A 17,079-nucleotide genomic window follows, 5' to 3' on the forward strand; every position below is an offset into this window, starting at 1 on the left:
GTTACCGCATAAACACAGCTTTCCCTGCCCACTAAACAGCTGATTAAAAGACAGGCGTGTTATGCCTGCCATGTGGCCATTGGCGTTGCCACCTAGTTGAGAATGGTTCTGCGGTTGCGAATTTCTTCTTGTCGAGAACATCACTTTGCATTTATTTAATTTAATCAATTACAACCATGGAGGACGAAGCTTGGCAGGATCTTGTGGGCATCAGCGCCGATCCGCCCGATCGACGCGACAAGTGCGAGAAGTGCAAGTGAGTGGTAAAGCAGGGAATCCCCCACAAAAATCTCTTAATGATCATGATGAAATTTTTCGCAGACGACCCGCGGTGGTTTGCTGGTGTCCTGCACTGCCGCATCCACCAGAGGCGGTGGCCTCGCAGATTGTGATCCTGCAACATCCCGCCGAGGAGAAGAGATCGTTGCGCACAGCTCTGATGCTCCAGTTAGGCCTGGAGCCGGGGAAATGTGTGGTCTACAAGGGCAAGCGTTTTCCCAACAAAAACCACGCTGACCTGCAGGGGATTCTCGACTCGCCGCAGACGCTACTCCTGTACCCCAGCCGGGATTCGGTACCGCTGGAGGAGGTGGACCACAGCGCCGGTCCCTACACCCTGGTGCTCATCGACGGCACCTGGCCGCAGGCCAAGGCAATCTACGCCAGCAGTCCTGCGCTGCACCGCCTGCGGCAGGTGAAACTCATCGCGGTGGGCGTCAGCGACTACATCATCCGCACCCAACCCACGGAGGGATGCCTCAGCACCCTGGAGACGGCGGCCCAGTGCCTGGCCGTGCTCGAATCCCGGCCAGAGCTGCGACAAACGCTCGTGCGACCCCTGCACACGCTCTGCCAGTTCCAACTGGACAACGGGGCCGTGGAGCACCAGTCCAAGGAATTCCTGCTCAAGAACAACCAGTACCCCAAACCAATTGGCAAGCGGCTGAGCCGCCTGCTGAGGAACACCACGTGCGATGGCAGCGAGGATACGTGATAGTGGGAGCAGGAAAACAAAGGAGCAGTTGCTTGTGCTAGTGCATTTGTCGTAGCAATATTTGGTTTTGTAATGCTAATATTATAATTTTCTACTAATTAGTCCAAAATGCTGACTTTTTGTGATACTCAAACGGTGGGCTTGTTCCTGGCATCCGTGAGGGCTCTGATGAAGACGCACTTGACGATGGCATAGCCACGCATGCAGGAATTCGTCTCGTCCTCTAATAATAATAGATTAAAGATTTTGTTTGTAATTTAACTCGTCCTCCTTGGGACACTCACTGCCTTCGGCCTCGCAAGCCTCAATGGAGTCACCGGTGGCTGGCCAAACATATTTGCGCACCAGATCCGTATTCAACTTATAGTCCGTCATCAAACCGGACTTTTCGAAAAAGCAGTTGAAGTAGCACTGCAAGGACTGCGTGAGAATGCGGAGGTATTGGACTTACGAAACAAACGTACCATGCTGGTGACTTTGTCCTTGTCCTCTGGCAATTCACCCGTGCTATTAAACTGCAAGACATTGGCTGAAAGACACGATCAAAGAAGTCATAGATTTCCTTCGCTATCCCCACACTCACTCGTTGACGTTATAAAACTAGCATTGCAGTTACGATTAACCTCTTCAAAGTCTACATAGTCAGCTTCTCTTGGCGCTGGAGTGGTCGTGGATATGTCATCCACATCGCCATCGAAGCTATCGTAGTTTATAATGAAAATATCGCCATTATCCTTGGCGTGCTCCTGAAGAGCCCTGGCGCAATTCAGACTCAAGCTTAGAAAAGCAATTGCGGCAAAAGTTTTAAATAACGCGGTATTCATTTTGAACTAGCGGAATGCTTGTCGGACTTCAGTTGCTCCCCTTTTATAGTTTGCTGATATACTCGTGTATAAATACCTTCGATCGTGCCAGGCACAGTTTTACTTCCGGAAATTGAGTACCAATAAATTGGGCTTTAAATAAACTTCGGACAAAAGAAACTAATATTTCCACTGATTGGTCAATTAAAGATAATTTTTTTACCAAACTAATCTGAATAACCGCAACTCTAGCGAGATGATTAGACCACTTACCATATGGAATCATATTCTCGTCCGCACAGGCAACTCGAGCTGTGTAGAACATGGAGTGCATTTGCTTCTGCACTTCCGGATCATCGGGTACGATGTCCTGGGCAGCCACGCAAACCAGAGAAAGGACTCCGAATAGATATAACGATCGAAACATTTTGCTAGACTGACTGGTAAGTGGAATTTTGGGCTGCTTTATATACTGATTATCGCCGATCGTGCGATAAGTGTTGTCAAATTCATGAGATCGTTTGGTAGTTAAACTAAATTGTTGCACTTTAATCGAACAATAAATACATGCAATATACGCGTATACAGAAATATAGGACATCATTCATCCGTGCAATTGCAAAATGAACGATAAACGAAATGTACATTGTCAATGGGTCACAAGAATTATATAGTTTAAATATAGTTGTTTAAGAGACTGACGAACGCACGCAAAATTTACATGTTCAATGGGCTCACATCAATTACGTAGTTAAAATTTTGTTTTTAATTGGTCAACTTAACGTTCGTTACAAACTTCTCTAACTCAAACTAAATGATTTGCATTTCAAATAGGGTTAATTGAAAATATCAAACTTTTATAGTCAAGTTTTAAATCAAAAGCTTACTTTAAATAAAAAAATAATTACCAAAGCAAGCAACCTAAATTTTACAAGTTTTATCGAGCTTTAATTGTAGTAAAATGTGCAGTTAAAGAAGTTCGACTTTATATTCAGTGGGTCACAGTAGTTAGTTTGAGAATAGCCTGTTAACTTATAGAGAACATTAATGGAGATTGCGCAACGCGGTGTGCCTAGAGTGAGAAGCCTTCGGTTCGGTTTTAAATTGGATTAAATTAGATTAGACCAAGGTAGTAAATAGAAAGGTTTAGTTTTGAATCTGAGGGGCCTTAACAATAATTTCGCTTAAAATTTTACTTGCAGTAATTTTCGCTTGGATTCTGATTAAATTACTCTATGCAACGTCCACGTCGCATCCACGCGTCAGACCTTGGCGCCCCAGGCCCTCTTCAGCAGGTAGGCGCCCTTCTCGGCGATCATCACGGCGGGTGCGTGGGTGTTCCCCGAGGTCACCTGGGGCATGATGCTGGTGTCCATCACGCGGAGTCCCCGAATGCCATGGACCCTCAACTCGTGGTTGACCACTGCCATGGGATCGTGGCTGGGACCCATTTTGCAGGAGCCCGCCTGGTGATTCTCCGGTCCCGTATTCTGCCGCACGGCGCACTCCCAGTAGGCATCGCTGCCATAGGCGGGTGCCTCGCATCCCTTGACCACCGTCTTGTCCAGCCGCATGCCGTATTGCTTCAGCGGCGTTGTTTGCGACAGCCGGATGGCGAACTTGATGCCCTCCACCAGCGTCTTCACATCCCGCTCGTCGGTCAGGTAGTTGGCCACAATCCGTGGCGGCTCCAGAGGATCGGCGGAGCGCAGGCCAATGAATCCACGGGATCGGGGATTCAAAACAGCTGGGAAGATCTGTATTGACCGGGAGTTATTCGAGAGCAGCTCGCCCACTTGTCCTGTGCGAGCACAATTGGCCAGGTAGCCGCCAAAGAAGAACTGCAGATCGGGAGTGTTCGGCCTTTCAGACCAGCGGGTGGTCAGCTTTCCGGTTACATCCGAAATTCCTGTGCCGGACATGAGGCCGTCGCGGAACAGCAAGTACTCCATGGCTGTGGCCCAATTGAGAGGTGATGTGTCCGCATCGTCGATGAAGAAGTTGGTAAAGTAAGCCACATGGTTGTGCAGGTTCTTGCCCACACCAGGAAGATGGTGCACGGTCCTCACATTCACCTGCTGCAGCTCGTCCTTGGGACCCACACCACTGAGGAGCAGGATCTGGGGGGAGTTAACGGCTCCGGCACTCAAAACCACCTCCTTCTTCACCAGAATCTTGCGCATGCTACCGAATTGGTCGCTTACTTCCACACCCAACACATTCTTGGTGTGCTGGTGGATGAGGATCTTGGTGGCCGTGGTGTTCAGCAGGATGTGCAGGTTATTGCGCATGCGGGCCGGTCGCAGGAAAGCCCTAGCTGAGCTGTATCTGATGCCATTACGGGCCGTCATCTGGGCAATCATGAACCCGGTGGAGTTCTGACCATTGAGATCCTGCACAGAGAAGCCCATCTCCTCGGCGGCCTTGAGAATGGCGTAGGATAGCGGCGGATTGTACGGGAACTTGCCCACGGGCAACAAGCCGCCCTTGCCGTGATATTCCGTGCCCACGTCATCCAGATTCAGGTTATCCTCCGACTTCTTGAAGAACGGCAGCACGTCGTTGTAGGCCCAGCCTGGATTTCCTTGGGCTGCCCAATCGTCGTAGTCCTCGCGGTTGCCTCGTATGTACATCATGCCGTTCAACACCGATGTTCCACCAAGGACCTTGCCACGTGGCCAGTAGCAGCGCTGCTCATTCGAGGACAGACAGGCCATTCGCTCCGGTTCCGTGTTGAAGCGGTAGTCGATGTCGCTGCCAATGAAGTTGAGGAACATCGAGGGAATCTGGGCACCCACAGGTTCATCGCCCCCTGCAAAAAGCCAAAAGGTATCGTAAGTATGTTATAAACACGTATATTATTTTTGCTGTGAAGAATGGTAATTTATGAGTTAGTTGTCTGACGAGTATATATTTAGTTTGCATACAATATACTTCGATTTAAGATTGAACTAAGATGTATTTAATGCACAGTCATTGCAAAATCCTAGGTCTATAAATTAAATTAGCAAATTATAAACCGTTAATGGCCATCAATAAAAAGTTTTGTTTAATTTATAACTTCTTCCACTTATATTGCGATTACAATATTATGCAATTGGATTCATATACTTTAATATACTTATTTTTGTATAACTACCCAAAACTTTCGAAATATTTGCATACAACTAAATAATCATCTGCCATTAGTAGGAAGTTGCAAAATTTGTTCAATTTAAATGCTAAATTCCTACCGCGTAAGGTAATAGATATGCACCTATCGACAAACACTAATACACTTCGAATAACTGGTCGTGAGTCTTGATTAATAGACCCTAACTGCCCATTAAGAAGCAGTGCAAACCAAACTCCGATTCAACCTTCAGCACTTGGGTGGGCAGCACCATTTGGGTTTGGGACATTTGAGGCACGCTTTTGCTTAACCCATGGCAATCCATTATAATTAGTATATTGGCTCAATCAGCGTTCTAGAATTTCCGTTGCGCTGAGCCCACGACTCTAGTTAATTAAATCGATTCAAGTGGAATCTTTGATTGCTAACCATAGCGTGGGAGCCGAACAAATTTTACCGCAAAATCCCGAAGTAATAATTTAACTTGGAATTTCAACAAAGGAAAATTAAACAAAATAGCCAAAATTAAGAAAGAAATACAAATACCGGCGATACTGTGATTCATTGAGTACAAGCGTTATATATGTTCCCCAAATTGTTAATAACTTGTTCTGCAGCAACTCCTAACATATGTCTGTGTCGCGCAAATAAAAACAAATGCGTTTCATGGTGTTTACGCGACGGGATAAGAGAAAACAATTAACACCGGGAATACGCATTCTAATTAGCTTAGAATAAAAGCTTTAGCAAATAAACAAGCTGCAGTCTGGAGCAAGTCGAACCTCTTCTCATAAATATAAGCCGCATAACTCTGCCAAAAATATTTGATTTTATTATGAGTGCATGATTTCTCCAAGTGTGTCGAATGATTTGCGAGAAGTACAATGTTAGAATTTACTTTAAAGTAACCCGGTTCTAGCTCAGATTTAAAACACGTGCTGGGCGAAAAGTGTAGCCATTAACCCGAGGCGAGGTCATTCCAGGGGTCAGTGTGCCAGGCACCGGGTTGACTTCTTCAATCAAAGAAACCTCTTAGTCTTTTTTCCGGCATGCTTTTGGCATTGACTAAATTTGACGAGTTGCATGTCTAATGTCAAGCAAGAATTAAGCTTCTGCGGCTTAGTCGAAACAAAAGCCACTTTAGCCGGGAGCTATCTGCTCATAGTGATATGGTCGTATAATAAGCCAGGTAATGGCCAAAGCTAATTGCACTTCAGCCCCAGAGGCATTGTTGTATAATTAACGCCAACGCATTGACAACTTCGAGTGTGTTTCTCTTTCGCGCTTTTCGGCTCGTAATTAGTGTAATTAGTGACGAGGCGTAAAAAGTGTCGCTATAAAAACAATTACTTTGCGCAAAAATTGGAAAACTAAGGGAGACCCACAAAGTAAGCCAAGCAGCGCCGAGAACGCTGATAGGGCAGTTTTAATAGATCCATTAGAAGGCTTTCCCAGGCCTGAAGATATTTAAAGTGATTTCCCAAGCACTTTGTCCTCTTATTAAGACATTAGTGATAATGGAGACACAGTAATGATTGATGAAGTTATTTTTTAGCTGTACGAAATATAATAGATGCCGTTCGAAGTAGGGCTTGATAATTGATTTCTATGATGTTGAGTATCGGCAATTGAATATATTTGTTGTTTCCAATACTGATAATTTTTAATAGATCGCCATAAGCAAGCAACTCATGCTTTAGAAAGTAAATAAAATATATTTAAAATAAAGAAAAAGAGTTTATCTCATCTTTGTAATGCATAAATAAATACAGTCAAATGAAACCCTGATTCGCTCACAGAATTTAAATTTATTTATTTATTATAAAGTGTCATTAATGTTAATTTATTTATTTTAAATATATTAAATATGTGAACTCCGCTGGTCTAATGGATATTTGGCATTATATTATTCGTTTAATGGGCTATAAACAAGCCACTCGTGTTCCAAAAAATATGATAAGTAATTATACATTGCCAAATAGAGGATTAAGCAGAGTTCGCGACATACAGGGCAATGGAAAGCACTGCATTAAATATCAAAACCAATAATCAGAATTTAATACAGTCGGAAGACACCCTTAACAATATTTATTAATAATCCGGTTTTATAGTTATTCATTTTATTCTTCAAGTCACATTTTTCTTGTAATTTTATGTTTGAAATATATTTAATATGTGAACTCAGGTGATCTAATTGATATTTGGCATTATGTTATCTGGTTGCTATAAAAAAACAACTCGTGCTACAAAGAGTATATACGATAAATTTAAAATTATGCAGTGCTAAAAAGCCTCTTAAGCTGAGTTTGCCGCATATTTGCGCCTAATTAAGGCAAAGTGAATGCACTGCATTGAATATCGAAACCAATAATCAGAATTAAATACACTTGCCAGACACCTACATTTGCTCACAGAGATTCACGTGTAGTGGCTGAATTGTTATTCATTCATAAAAAATGCTTTGAACAACAATAAACCAAGTCAGGCAAAACGAAACGAAAAAATATATTTTCAGGCTTTGTAAGCGGGCTAACAGCTTGAAGCGAAGCCAAATCCTATATAGAGGGAAGATATTTGCATGGCCTAAGATTGCCTTCGGGCCGAGGTGGCAGCTCGTTTAGTTTACATAATGCTCGTGGCAGTTGCGGCTGCTTCTTTGCCGCCGAGTCTTGCCCAAGTGGCATTAGTGTTGCCGCCATTGTTGCAGTTGCTGCCGCTGTTAAGCTTCAATTACTTCTAAACAAATGCCACATAACGTGCCTCTAATTGCCCGTGAGCAGCGTGAGTTTACGTGGCGGCAAATATATATATGCCGCTGGGGCAACATCCCTTACCGGCTTCGATCAGCAACACCTTCCATTGGGGCACCTCGGAGAGTCGGGAGGCCACCACAGCTCCCGCTGAGCCGCCGCCAATGACAATGAAATCGTACTCGTAGTCCGGCTCCGATCGAAACTGTAATATAAGTGGAAATAGTTTGTGGCTTGGATAGCCGCCTTTTGTGGCCATAAGTAATTAAAGCTTACCCTAGTGCTTGCCCGGCCGCAGGGATCCTCCAGGTCACACTGGGAGCGAATGAATACCTCCAGGAGGCCCATGAACAGCATGAAGGCACTGCCACCGCATGTGGAGGCGAGGGTGGGTCCAGTGGGCACGCCCACCAAACAATCGCAGGCTGAGGGACTGGCGGACATGTTAATAGACTGAAATATTTGGGAAGAAGATCAATATTAGCGTTGATCACAATAAAAAAGTAAAAATTGTATATTTTGTAGTGGTTACATAAAGTATTTATTGGCTCTTTAATTTTATAAATTGGTCTAACTAATTATTTTTTTTTTTCAAGTTTTCAAAAAATATATTAAAGAAACAAAAGACTTAGAACACAAACTTTTTTAAAATTAATGTTTCCCTCTAAAAGTTCGTGTTCTAAGTCTTTCGATTTCTTTAAATTGTTAACAATTGAGTTAGACCAAAATACACACGAGTAAGAAATCTTAATATAATTAACTATTAAATCAGAAAATAATTTTCCAATATATAAATAATGGCTTTAATTACCTATTTGCTCATTTAATTTTTAATTTGCAGTTGATTAAACTCAAAGCCAAGGGGCAAAGTCATAAAATTTTTGAAAACCACAACATGAACTTTTGTTTAACCTTGCCCATTGAGACAAAGACTAAAAATTATCAAAGTAATGCTCCAGCAGTAGTACTGTAATTAATAAGAGTACCCACCGAGACAATGGGCGTCGTCGTCTGTCTCAATGCACACCGAAAAGCGGCAAAAAAACACAGCCGAAATGAAATTGAAATCAAAAAGATACTTTTTATATCTTGGCCATTTGGCAAACAAACGGCAACTGCCGCCAGCATTGGCAATTACCGAAAGGCCAAACAGACAAATGGACGGACAGAAGTCATAGCTCATCATCCGAGCTTGGCTTTTGTTCAGTGGGCTTCTGCTTCTGCTGCATTGTTTCACATGACCTTAGCCCCAAGCGGCCAAAAATGTCTGGTTGGCTTCTCTTTTCTTTCCTATTTGAAATTTCGAAATTGCCCAAAACAGAAGCAATGAGGCTGGATTGAATTACGGTAGCCAGCGACGGTTGAGTAATGTGCAATATAATTATGTCATTTGTTCGTCTCGTTGGTGGTCTATTGATGACCGCTGGGGTTGAACAGACTGACTTCAAAGTTACTCTGAAGGCGGGGAAACGTGATCCGTTCTAAGCTCCTTTTATGTGGACGAGAAATCTTAATTGTTTACCTCTAACATTGCTCTTCACACTCCTTTTTGGGCGGCTAATTAGCGCCCAAAATAAAACCGAAACCGAACCGATCCCCGAAATCAGTGCATTTTTGGAAGATGCTGACAACGCTTTTGACCTCAATTAACTCGAACAGCTTGAGGCAATCAAATTGCAATTTGTATCCATCCAAAAACAGAAAACCGAAAAACAAAGCAAAAAGGTAATTGAAACAGAAACAGAAACTGAAGCCAAAAACCGAAACCGAGAGTGAAACAAGAGAATCACCTAAGCGGAGATCGAGAAGATCATGCAATTGCTACAGTTCGTCTGTTTTTGGGTGCCACAATGGGGCTAGCATCTGACATTTGGAACACGATTTTTCATTCATTTCAATTGCATTTTGGTGTCTTTCGCTTTTAAAGTTGAAGGATGCCACGAAAGTGAATCGAAGCTTGGGCAAAGGTAAAAACCGCCAAAACAAAGTCGGAGAACATACGCAACTCACGCGAGCGTGGAAAATCGAAAGAGAGGCAGTTGACCTCGCAGCCAGTTTTCCAGCAGGCTCGTAAAAGCCAGGCAACAAAAGTTGCAAAAGGCGAACTTCAAACGCCAAGAAAAACGCGTGCAAAAGTCGTGCAGCAATCAGAAAATTAAAAGTTGTTCAGGCAAGTTTTGCGTTGCAAACGGATTTTGGTTCACTTCTGCGTGGCGACTCATGGTAATTTGTGGGAAAATGGTAGGGAAAATGGTAGTTCTGCAAATTGCTCTATATTTTCCTTAGCTGATTTTTTGAGTTATTGATGTCGTTTCAAAATGCATAAAAATTCGGAATAAAAAAGAGAGACAGTATTCCGATTAAATTAAAAAATAAATAAATTCAAAAAGGGAAAGTAGTATAAATTTTACAATTTTTATAAATGACAAAAAGAATTGTTGTTTTGACATTTAAAATCAAAATATAATCTTACAGATAATGGCGCTTACTATTCTAAAGTGTGGTCAAATAAAACAATTTTTATAATTATCATAATCGCAGATCAATAAGGCCGCCAATACTATGGTTGCCTTAAAACACAAAAAATACGGAATCTCAATTTTATGCACAATCATTAGCTGACTTGTTATTTAATGGTGAGAATATGTTGAAAATTACCTAATCAGCCAACGACATTTTCTCTCGTTATCATCAGATTATTCACACTTCCTGCGTAACCTATCTGACAAGATTATCAATGGAGTTGTCATAATTACAGCTTGTTTTTTATTTACAACTTTATCGGATGTAAAGCATGGTGCATAATGTCTTGTGCACTGAAGCGAACCGTGTGTCGATTAAAACCGACTCTAGTTGCAGTTGTCTTCTTGTGGTTTGTTTTGTACTCGCACTATAGCTTCATTGATATAGCTTGGCATTGTCTTCATTGCTACGTTTGAAGGTTTCTTTGAGCTGTCAGTCAGCCAGTCAGTCAGTCAGTTAGTCAATCAAGCAGGCAGTCAGTGCGAACAATACCGCAGATAGAGGCTTGGTTTTGGGCCTTGTTATACAGTTATCTCGTTGTTGCTTCTGCCATATGTTTAGGCATAGTTTTTCGGGTGCTTATTAATGTGGGAACTGTGCATTTATTAGAATAATAATCATAAAGTAATGCAATTTATGCGTGCCACTACAAAGGCGCCAGATAAAGCCATGTGATTTTGAGTGAATTGTGTAAGGTCCACCGGTGGATGGGGTGGGATCTGATCTGGTCTTTGTCAGAAGATTCGAGTATGGGCTTTAAAACTAACTAAAAAGTTATTTTCTATTCTATAATAAAAAAACAAAATTCTTCAGGAATTTTTCAGATACTTTAAAGTTTTTTAAAAAGTCGATAAAATATACATTTTTAACTATTATTGTTATTTTTATAAATGCATAAATGGTAAAGCGCTTACCGCTTTTTCAAATTTTTTCCTATGTGATTGTGCTAATCTTTATGTTCGCAAATTAAGTAAATTGAACAAATTGCATAAAGACTCTCAAAGCTTTTAAAGAATGTCATTGGGCATATTAATCACTTCATCAAATTACGTCTTGAAAACCCATACACAATTCAAAAAATTTTCAAAAATTTCACATCAATTTGAAGTCAATTTCAGGCAGCAATTTTTAACTTCCCCGGCTGGTAAAAAACCGCATAATAAGCGACTAAAAACTATAACAAATTTAATGCTCAACACATTGCGGCAAATTGGAGTCATTAATTTGGCCAATGGACCTCCAACTTTGAACGGGAACGAGTTTGCTTTGATTTCGCGGTTTTACTTCTTTGCTCGAAATCGAATAACGGTAAACGCGCTGAAGAGGAGGCAAACAAAAAAGATAGAGACACAGATAAAATAAAAACGAACCATAAAGTTTTTCACGTTCGGGCGTCAAATTGACAAGCGGCACCAAGCTGGCAAGGTGTATGAATAATTTACAGAAAAGCCCGGTGTACGCAAAAAGCAAACAGCCAGTTGAAATAGATTTGGGAAAAAGTTAATAAATAAATATAGCCATATGGGGGAACTGGGGGGATCTGGATCCAAGAGCGAGGCCATAAATTAACGCCGGCATCGCGGTCTGCAGAGGATAACGAGCCGGCAAAGCAAACAGAGCCCCCGGCATCCCCCCATCGATATTACGCAGCCATCTCCGGCGCTTTTGGCCATTAGAAATTGGCCAAGAAACCAGCGAGTGTGGCAAACTAAAGCAACTGGAACTGGGGCCAAAGCTGGAAAGCTAGCTGGAGACTGCAACCTGCAACTGCAATGGCAACTAGCAACTGGCAACTGGCGGCAATTGCACGCGCAGCAAAACTGGAGGAAACTGCCGCGCAATGTCTGGCCAACTTGGCCAATGTCTGACTCAAAGTCTGAGTGGCCGTTGTTGTTGCCGGTCTCATGGCTCTTTGGCCATCTCTTGACTTCCTATTTTCACTTTCATTCGTCATGCGCGTGGCGGCAGATAGAAATGCAACAACACGGCGGCAGACTGCAAACCCACTTTGCTCTTCTTTTACCTTTTATTTCTATACCCTTGCTGTGGGTCATGTGTGTTAGGTCAAAGAATTAAAATGCACATGAAACAACTTCATTCTTTCGAGAAAATTTTTCACAATTATTTCAGAGTATTAAAAGTATTTTTTAAAAATATAAACTTTTAAGTTTCCATATTATATTTTATATTCCAATTATGAAAACAAAATAATTGTAGTCCTTTCTGTTCCTTTCATTTAAAATAGAAGTGTAAAATTGATCAACAATGATCAATGACATAGAATGTCACAAAACAACTTAAACTAACACAGGTAAGCGGACACAATTTTTATAATGACATTATCCCAAAAAAAATTCAACACAGCTAGAACAAAGTAAAAACCAAAAAATATATGAAACTGGGAGTTACCACTTATTTAAAAATTATTTTGCTTATTTTAGTTTTCACGATTAATATATGAATAATATTGTTTTGTTAGAGAATTTACAAAATTGCTATATAAAGTTAAGATTCCACTTGTTTCTTGTTACTTTTGCGTACTTCACGTTGGATTTCTTTGCCTTTGCTTGTGCCTCATCCAGTTGTCAACGCGACATCAACAATGTGCGAATGTTTTGTGTGAGAATTCGCTGGCAGTTGTTGGCGCTGCAGTCGATGTTGTTTTTGTTTCCATCTTGTCATGCCTCATCACGTAATTGTTAAATGTTAGTGGGCAATATTTAGTTAATGCACTTCTGCTGACGCCGGTCAGGTTAACGGTTTGACGTGTTTGCTTTGAAAAAGATTCCAGGCATTTGTTGGATAACTATCTACTTAAAGATTCTTCTATAGCTAGCTTGTAGTTCCCCAGACTTCGCAAGCTTTGCAGGTTTTCAACAATCGGTTGCTCAGCCTCAATATCGTTAATATTGATAAAAATCTATAAGGCATCAGCGAAAAACAATAAAATCGGAACTCGTAAACATCTGCATGATGGATAATTGCACTTTTATTTGTTTTCCGTTGTTTATTATTTCCAGAGAATTGCACAGTATAATTCATTGAGATGGCATTGACCGGCACGACTGACAATGGATTTTTCCACCAGAAACAAAAACGGAAATACCACACAAAACCTATAAATTTCCCATTTTTCTTCAAGTTTCGGTAGAAAGCTGAACAAAAAACAGTTTTACATAATTTATTTAAATTTTGTTTTTTGGCCGCCTGGGCGATTGTTGCACGAAGTACGTGATTGAATATTTACAACATTTTGTTGCATTTCGCTGGGCAAAATGTTGCGGCAACTGCATGTAATACCCTTGGCGTTGCCAATTACGTGGCACTCGTACTGTTCGTACTCGTACAATTAAGCTTCGAGTGAAATTCTGCAATTGCGCTGCGCATCATTCCGGCGATTGTCAAAGACCCCAGATGAGAGTTGGCCGGGCTCAGTGCCTTGATTGATCGCTGGTTACGTGCTGGATAAGGCAAAAAAGCCGCAGCCACATCAGCAGCATCAACAGCATCTATTCGGCGGCCCGAGGCGGATGCAAAAAAAAAGAAACAAAAATATAAGGTGGGCAGCTCGGCTCCGAACAACGCTGTTTCAGGAGCTGCCTGTCAACTGGGTTGCCATTTCATGAGTTCGGCTCTGTGGCCCGCAGACAGTAACAACACTTTTAGTTTCATTGATAAATGAGTGAATTTGTTAACAGGGTTGTGCTGTAATTGATGTTTTGCCGGAATTTCTCACGCTTGTCGCTAGGATAAGATTTTGTGAGCCGCCCAGGGCCTAGCGATTGTCGATAATGAGCTGATGCTTTGGTTGAGAAATCCGCAAAGCAGATATATCTCAGCTGCCATTATTACAAATCAAAAGTGTTTATAAGTATAAGAGTATTTTTAAAGAGAAGAAAGTTTCGAATTGATTTTGCTTAATATATATAAAATAGGATTATTTATTTTTATACAGCTAAATTTCATTTTAAAATTCATTATTAGGTCATGGGTATTTTACATTTTTATGATATTTTTAAGAATGTTTAAAATAGTTGAAATAATTTTATTTATTTTTTGTAAACAAGCATATAAAACGCAAATTGTTTAAATATTTGATTAGTGCCATACAAATTTAGGATCTGAAGTTAAAAGCTGAGCCGCTACATTTTTACCAGTGTATATCAATCTTTTCTCAATATGCTAATTTCGCTTCACAGGAAACTTCCCCGAAAAGCATTCAAAATTTGTCCCATTTTGAGACTTATGTTGGTTCACGTTTCGTGGCCGCTTTGAACTGGCAATGTGCCATAACGAATTGTAAACAAATAAAGCCAAGCCAAAGACCATTTAAATGGCAAATGGCAGAGACTTCGGGAACGGCGGGCCTCATGCTGCAGAAACATTGAATGGACGAATGCCAAAATGCCCAAAAGGGGAGCAGACAATCGCGAGGCAAACAAACAACAGGCAGCCAAAGTCAATCGATGTCTCTGAAGAGGAGTAACAAAAGCCAAGCAACAGGCTTTGGCAAACTTTAAACTGTTATTCGAATTTTCTCTCATTTTTTGGGCCCAGCAAAATGTTGGCAGCAGATAAAGCGGCGACAGCACGCTTCCAAAACATGGAGACATACAAATTTTTATCTGCCGCTGACATTTGAACATGACTTTAAAAAATCTACGGGACTTGTGTGTGCAAACGGTTTTTGTGTGTGGAGTCTCTGAAGTTTTTGGCCAACAACTACAGAAAAGAAAGCTAAGCGTGGGTGTCATTCGGTCAAAGCACCCTGATCCCATTGCCCCACCGATTCCCGATTGCCTCCTAGACACCCAAACATCAGTACTTTTTCATATTCGCGGGCCACTGTTTGCCCTCAATAAAATTTGATGGATCATCGCCGCCTACTTTAATTTGCTCTCGTCAATAAAAAGAAGTACAGAAGAAAACAAGCGAAATTAAAAGGCCTTAAAACGAACATCGAATCCGATATGCAAATCAAGAAATTATCTTTGCAGGCGAACTCTTTTTTAATGGGTTCAGGCGTAAATGCCTGAGCACGCTTAACTCGGAATTACTTGTAATTTGTTGAATTGTTTGGAAGAAATGTTGACGTTGTTTGGCTTTTGAGCTTTTGGTGAATTTTTGTAATAACATTGAATTTTTGGGAATCACTTTTTGCTGCAATATTTTGGCGGTCTCGCCATGACTTCAATTTCAATATGTTTACGTTAATTATTACATTGCATAAAGAAAGCTTTATTTTGTACACATTCCGCTTAACATTTGATTTTAAGTTCAATGCATTTAGAAACAAATATTTGACTCATTTCTTAACTTTCAGGTGCTGCTATTTGTTCTGGGGAATTCGGTTTTTGTTATGACTAATCATTGATTATGATTATTCCCATAAATGGGTTTTTTTAAAAAGATAGATTCGTGAATATTTTTGGGAATCACTCCAAAAATTCTAAAGAATTTCTTACTAAAAAAAAAACAACACATTAATTTATTTCAAAATGTTGGCTTGTTTACCTGATGATTTCCTCTTCTGCCTTCTGAAAACCTAGCGCCTAACGGATATTTCCATTCAGTTCGGAACCAAAGACGAAATGTGCTCACCATAAATAATCTCAAGTAGTTTGTCTTTTACAATACCACCCGTTTCCGTCAAAACGAGGTGGCTAATAAGCGGTGGAATTGAGGGAGAAACCGGGTTAATTTCCTATTACTGTAATGTACGTTTAATGAACTGACATCGTATAACACCTTAATGTTGGTACTTTTTCAAACGAAAAACACACTGTGTAATTGAGCACAAAATCGAACACATTAGTGGTCAAATGGCAGACAATGGGTGACCGTTTTGTTATGTGTGGAAAAAGAAATATAAACCAGTAACTTAAATTAGAAACGTGTCTAGAGCAGAAGTCGTGAGGCATAGTTACATTGTTGTGGGCCACAAAAACAAACGAATCGAATTGGAGCTATTGCAAAAAAAGTGCAGCACAATTTATCGCCGTGAGCCATCAGAAGACCAAACAAAGTTCCGTTTCTTAGGCTTATGACAATGGCAAATTTTTAGCAGACTTCGGGCCACAAATCTGGCCAAATCTGTTGAGCTTCCTCAATGCCAGAAACGGACATAGCGGATTTTTGGGTTGTGAAAAACCGAAAAGCCAGAAAATAATAGAAATAAAAGCGATTGCATCAACTTACGATCGTTGAGTCCAGTGGTTTGGTGTCTCGTTTCCTTTTACGTTTTAAATATTGAATTAATTGTTTATTCCTTATTGAAAATGCCTCGAGGAAAATTGCTCAATGGCCCGAGGAGGATAAAAACTTGTGTGCTATTAGGTTAAAAACGTTTTTTCTAGCAGCTTTTATTGAACACAAAAAAACACTAACTGCGGCTTACAATGGTTTTTAGTCACTGCCTTCTAGGGTTTTTGTCAGTTACCCCCTTGAGCACTGCACTAAAATGGGGTTTCTGGTGGGTCTATTAACTTGTTTGAACTGCGCGCAGACGCAGAGCGTTACCGACTCAGCTTCTGGCCAACGGGCGCGAGTCTTTTTAAACTGGCCAAAAGCTTCAGCTTGACGGTAGTCAGCTTTAAGCTGGCCAGAAAGCTGCCGCTCTCCGAAACTTGGCCTAAACTTCAAGCTTTTTGGTTTTGCTAGTGATGAGGGTATGCATATGGTCTAATTTTTAACGAAAGTATTTTAAAGGCTCTTTAAAATAATTTAAATTTGATAAATTGAAAACAAATTCTAAGATGTATTAATCATTTCGTTTTGAAGTGTTGTAAAACCCTTGATCAACCACCCTTGTTTTCGGTTAAGACGTCACAGGTTTCTTCAACCACCGCTCCCAGTTAGCCAGCCCACACAAAAAGCTGTTAACTTTGTTGTGCGCCT

At 41.0% G+C, this 17,079-nt stretch overlaps 3 protein-coding genes across 6 annotated transcripts; 1 reads left to right on the forward strand and 2 right to left on the reverse strand.

Annotated features, from left to right (window-relative positions):
* Positions 1–79: 79 nt before the first annotated feature.
* Dtwd2 (DTW domain containing 2) lies at positions 80–1,243 on the forward strand. Its single transcript, XM_070216499.1, has 2 exons — positions 80–256; positions 322–1,243. The coding sequence occupies exons 1-2, from the start codon at positions 177–179 to the stop codon at positions 992–994; spliced, it is 753 nt and encodes a 250-aa protein (XP_070072600.1). The 5' UTR covers positions 80–176; the 3' UTR covers positions 995–1,243.
* Obp84a (Odorant-binding protein 84a) lies at positions 1,087–2,401 on the reverse strand. The gene is made up of 5 exons (XM_017157702.3): positions 2,071–2,401; positions 1,578–1,802; positions 1,459–1,523; positions 1,279–1,405; positions 1,087–1,217 (listed from the first exon to the last, which is right to left on the reverse strand). The coding sequence occupies exons 1-5, from the start codon at positions 2,399–2,401 to the stop codon at positions 1,123–1,125; spliced, it is 843 nt and encodes a 280-aa protein (XP_017013191.3). The 3' UTR covers positions 1,087–1,122.
* Positions 2,318–16,784, reverse strand: Gld (Glucose dehydrogenase). Of its 4 annotated transcripts, none has more exons than XM_070216495.1 (4): positions 16,381–16,782; positions 7,936–8,112; positions 7,744–7,864; positions 2,318–4,609 (listed from the first exon to the last, which is right to left on the reverse strand). In XM_070216495.1, exons 2-4 carry the CDS (start codon positions 8,101–8,103, stop codon positions 3,021–3,023), a joined length of 1,878 nt encoding a protein of 625 aa, XP_070072596.1. In that variant the 5' UTR covers positions 8,104–8,112; positions 16,381–16,782; the 3' UTR covers positions 2,318–3,020. The 4 variants fall into 4 exon arrangements, with proteins under 4 accessions (XP_070072596.1, XP_070072597.1, XP_070072598.1 ...); XM_070216496.1 differs by lacking the exon at positions 16,381–16,782 and adding an exon at positions 12,724–12,754; XM_070216497.1 differs by lacking the exon at positions 16,381–16,782 and adding an exon at positions 8,471–8,488.
* Positions 16,785–17,079: the final 295 nt, after the last annotated feature.

The sequence above is a fragment of the Drosophila takahashii genome, chromosome 3R (assembly GCF_030179915.1).
Source record: "Drosophila takahashii strain IR98-3 E-12201 chromosome 3R, DtakHiC1v2, whole genome shotgun sequence".
In the NCBI taxonomy this organism is placed as follows: domain Eukaryota; kingdom Metazoa; phylum Arthropoda; class Insecta; order Diptera; family Drosophilidae; genus Drosophila; species Drosophila takahashii.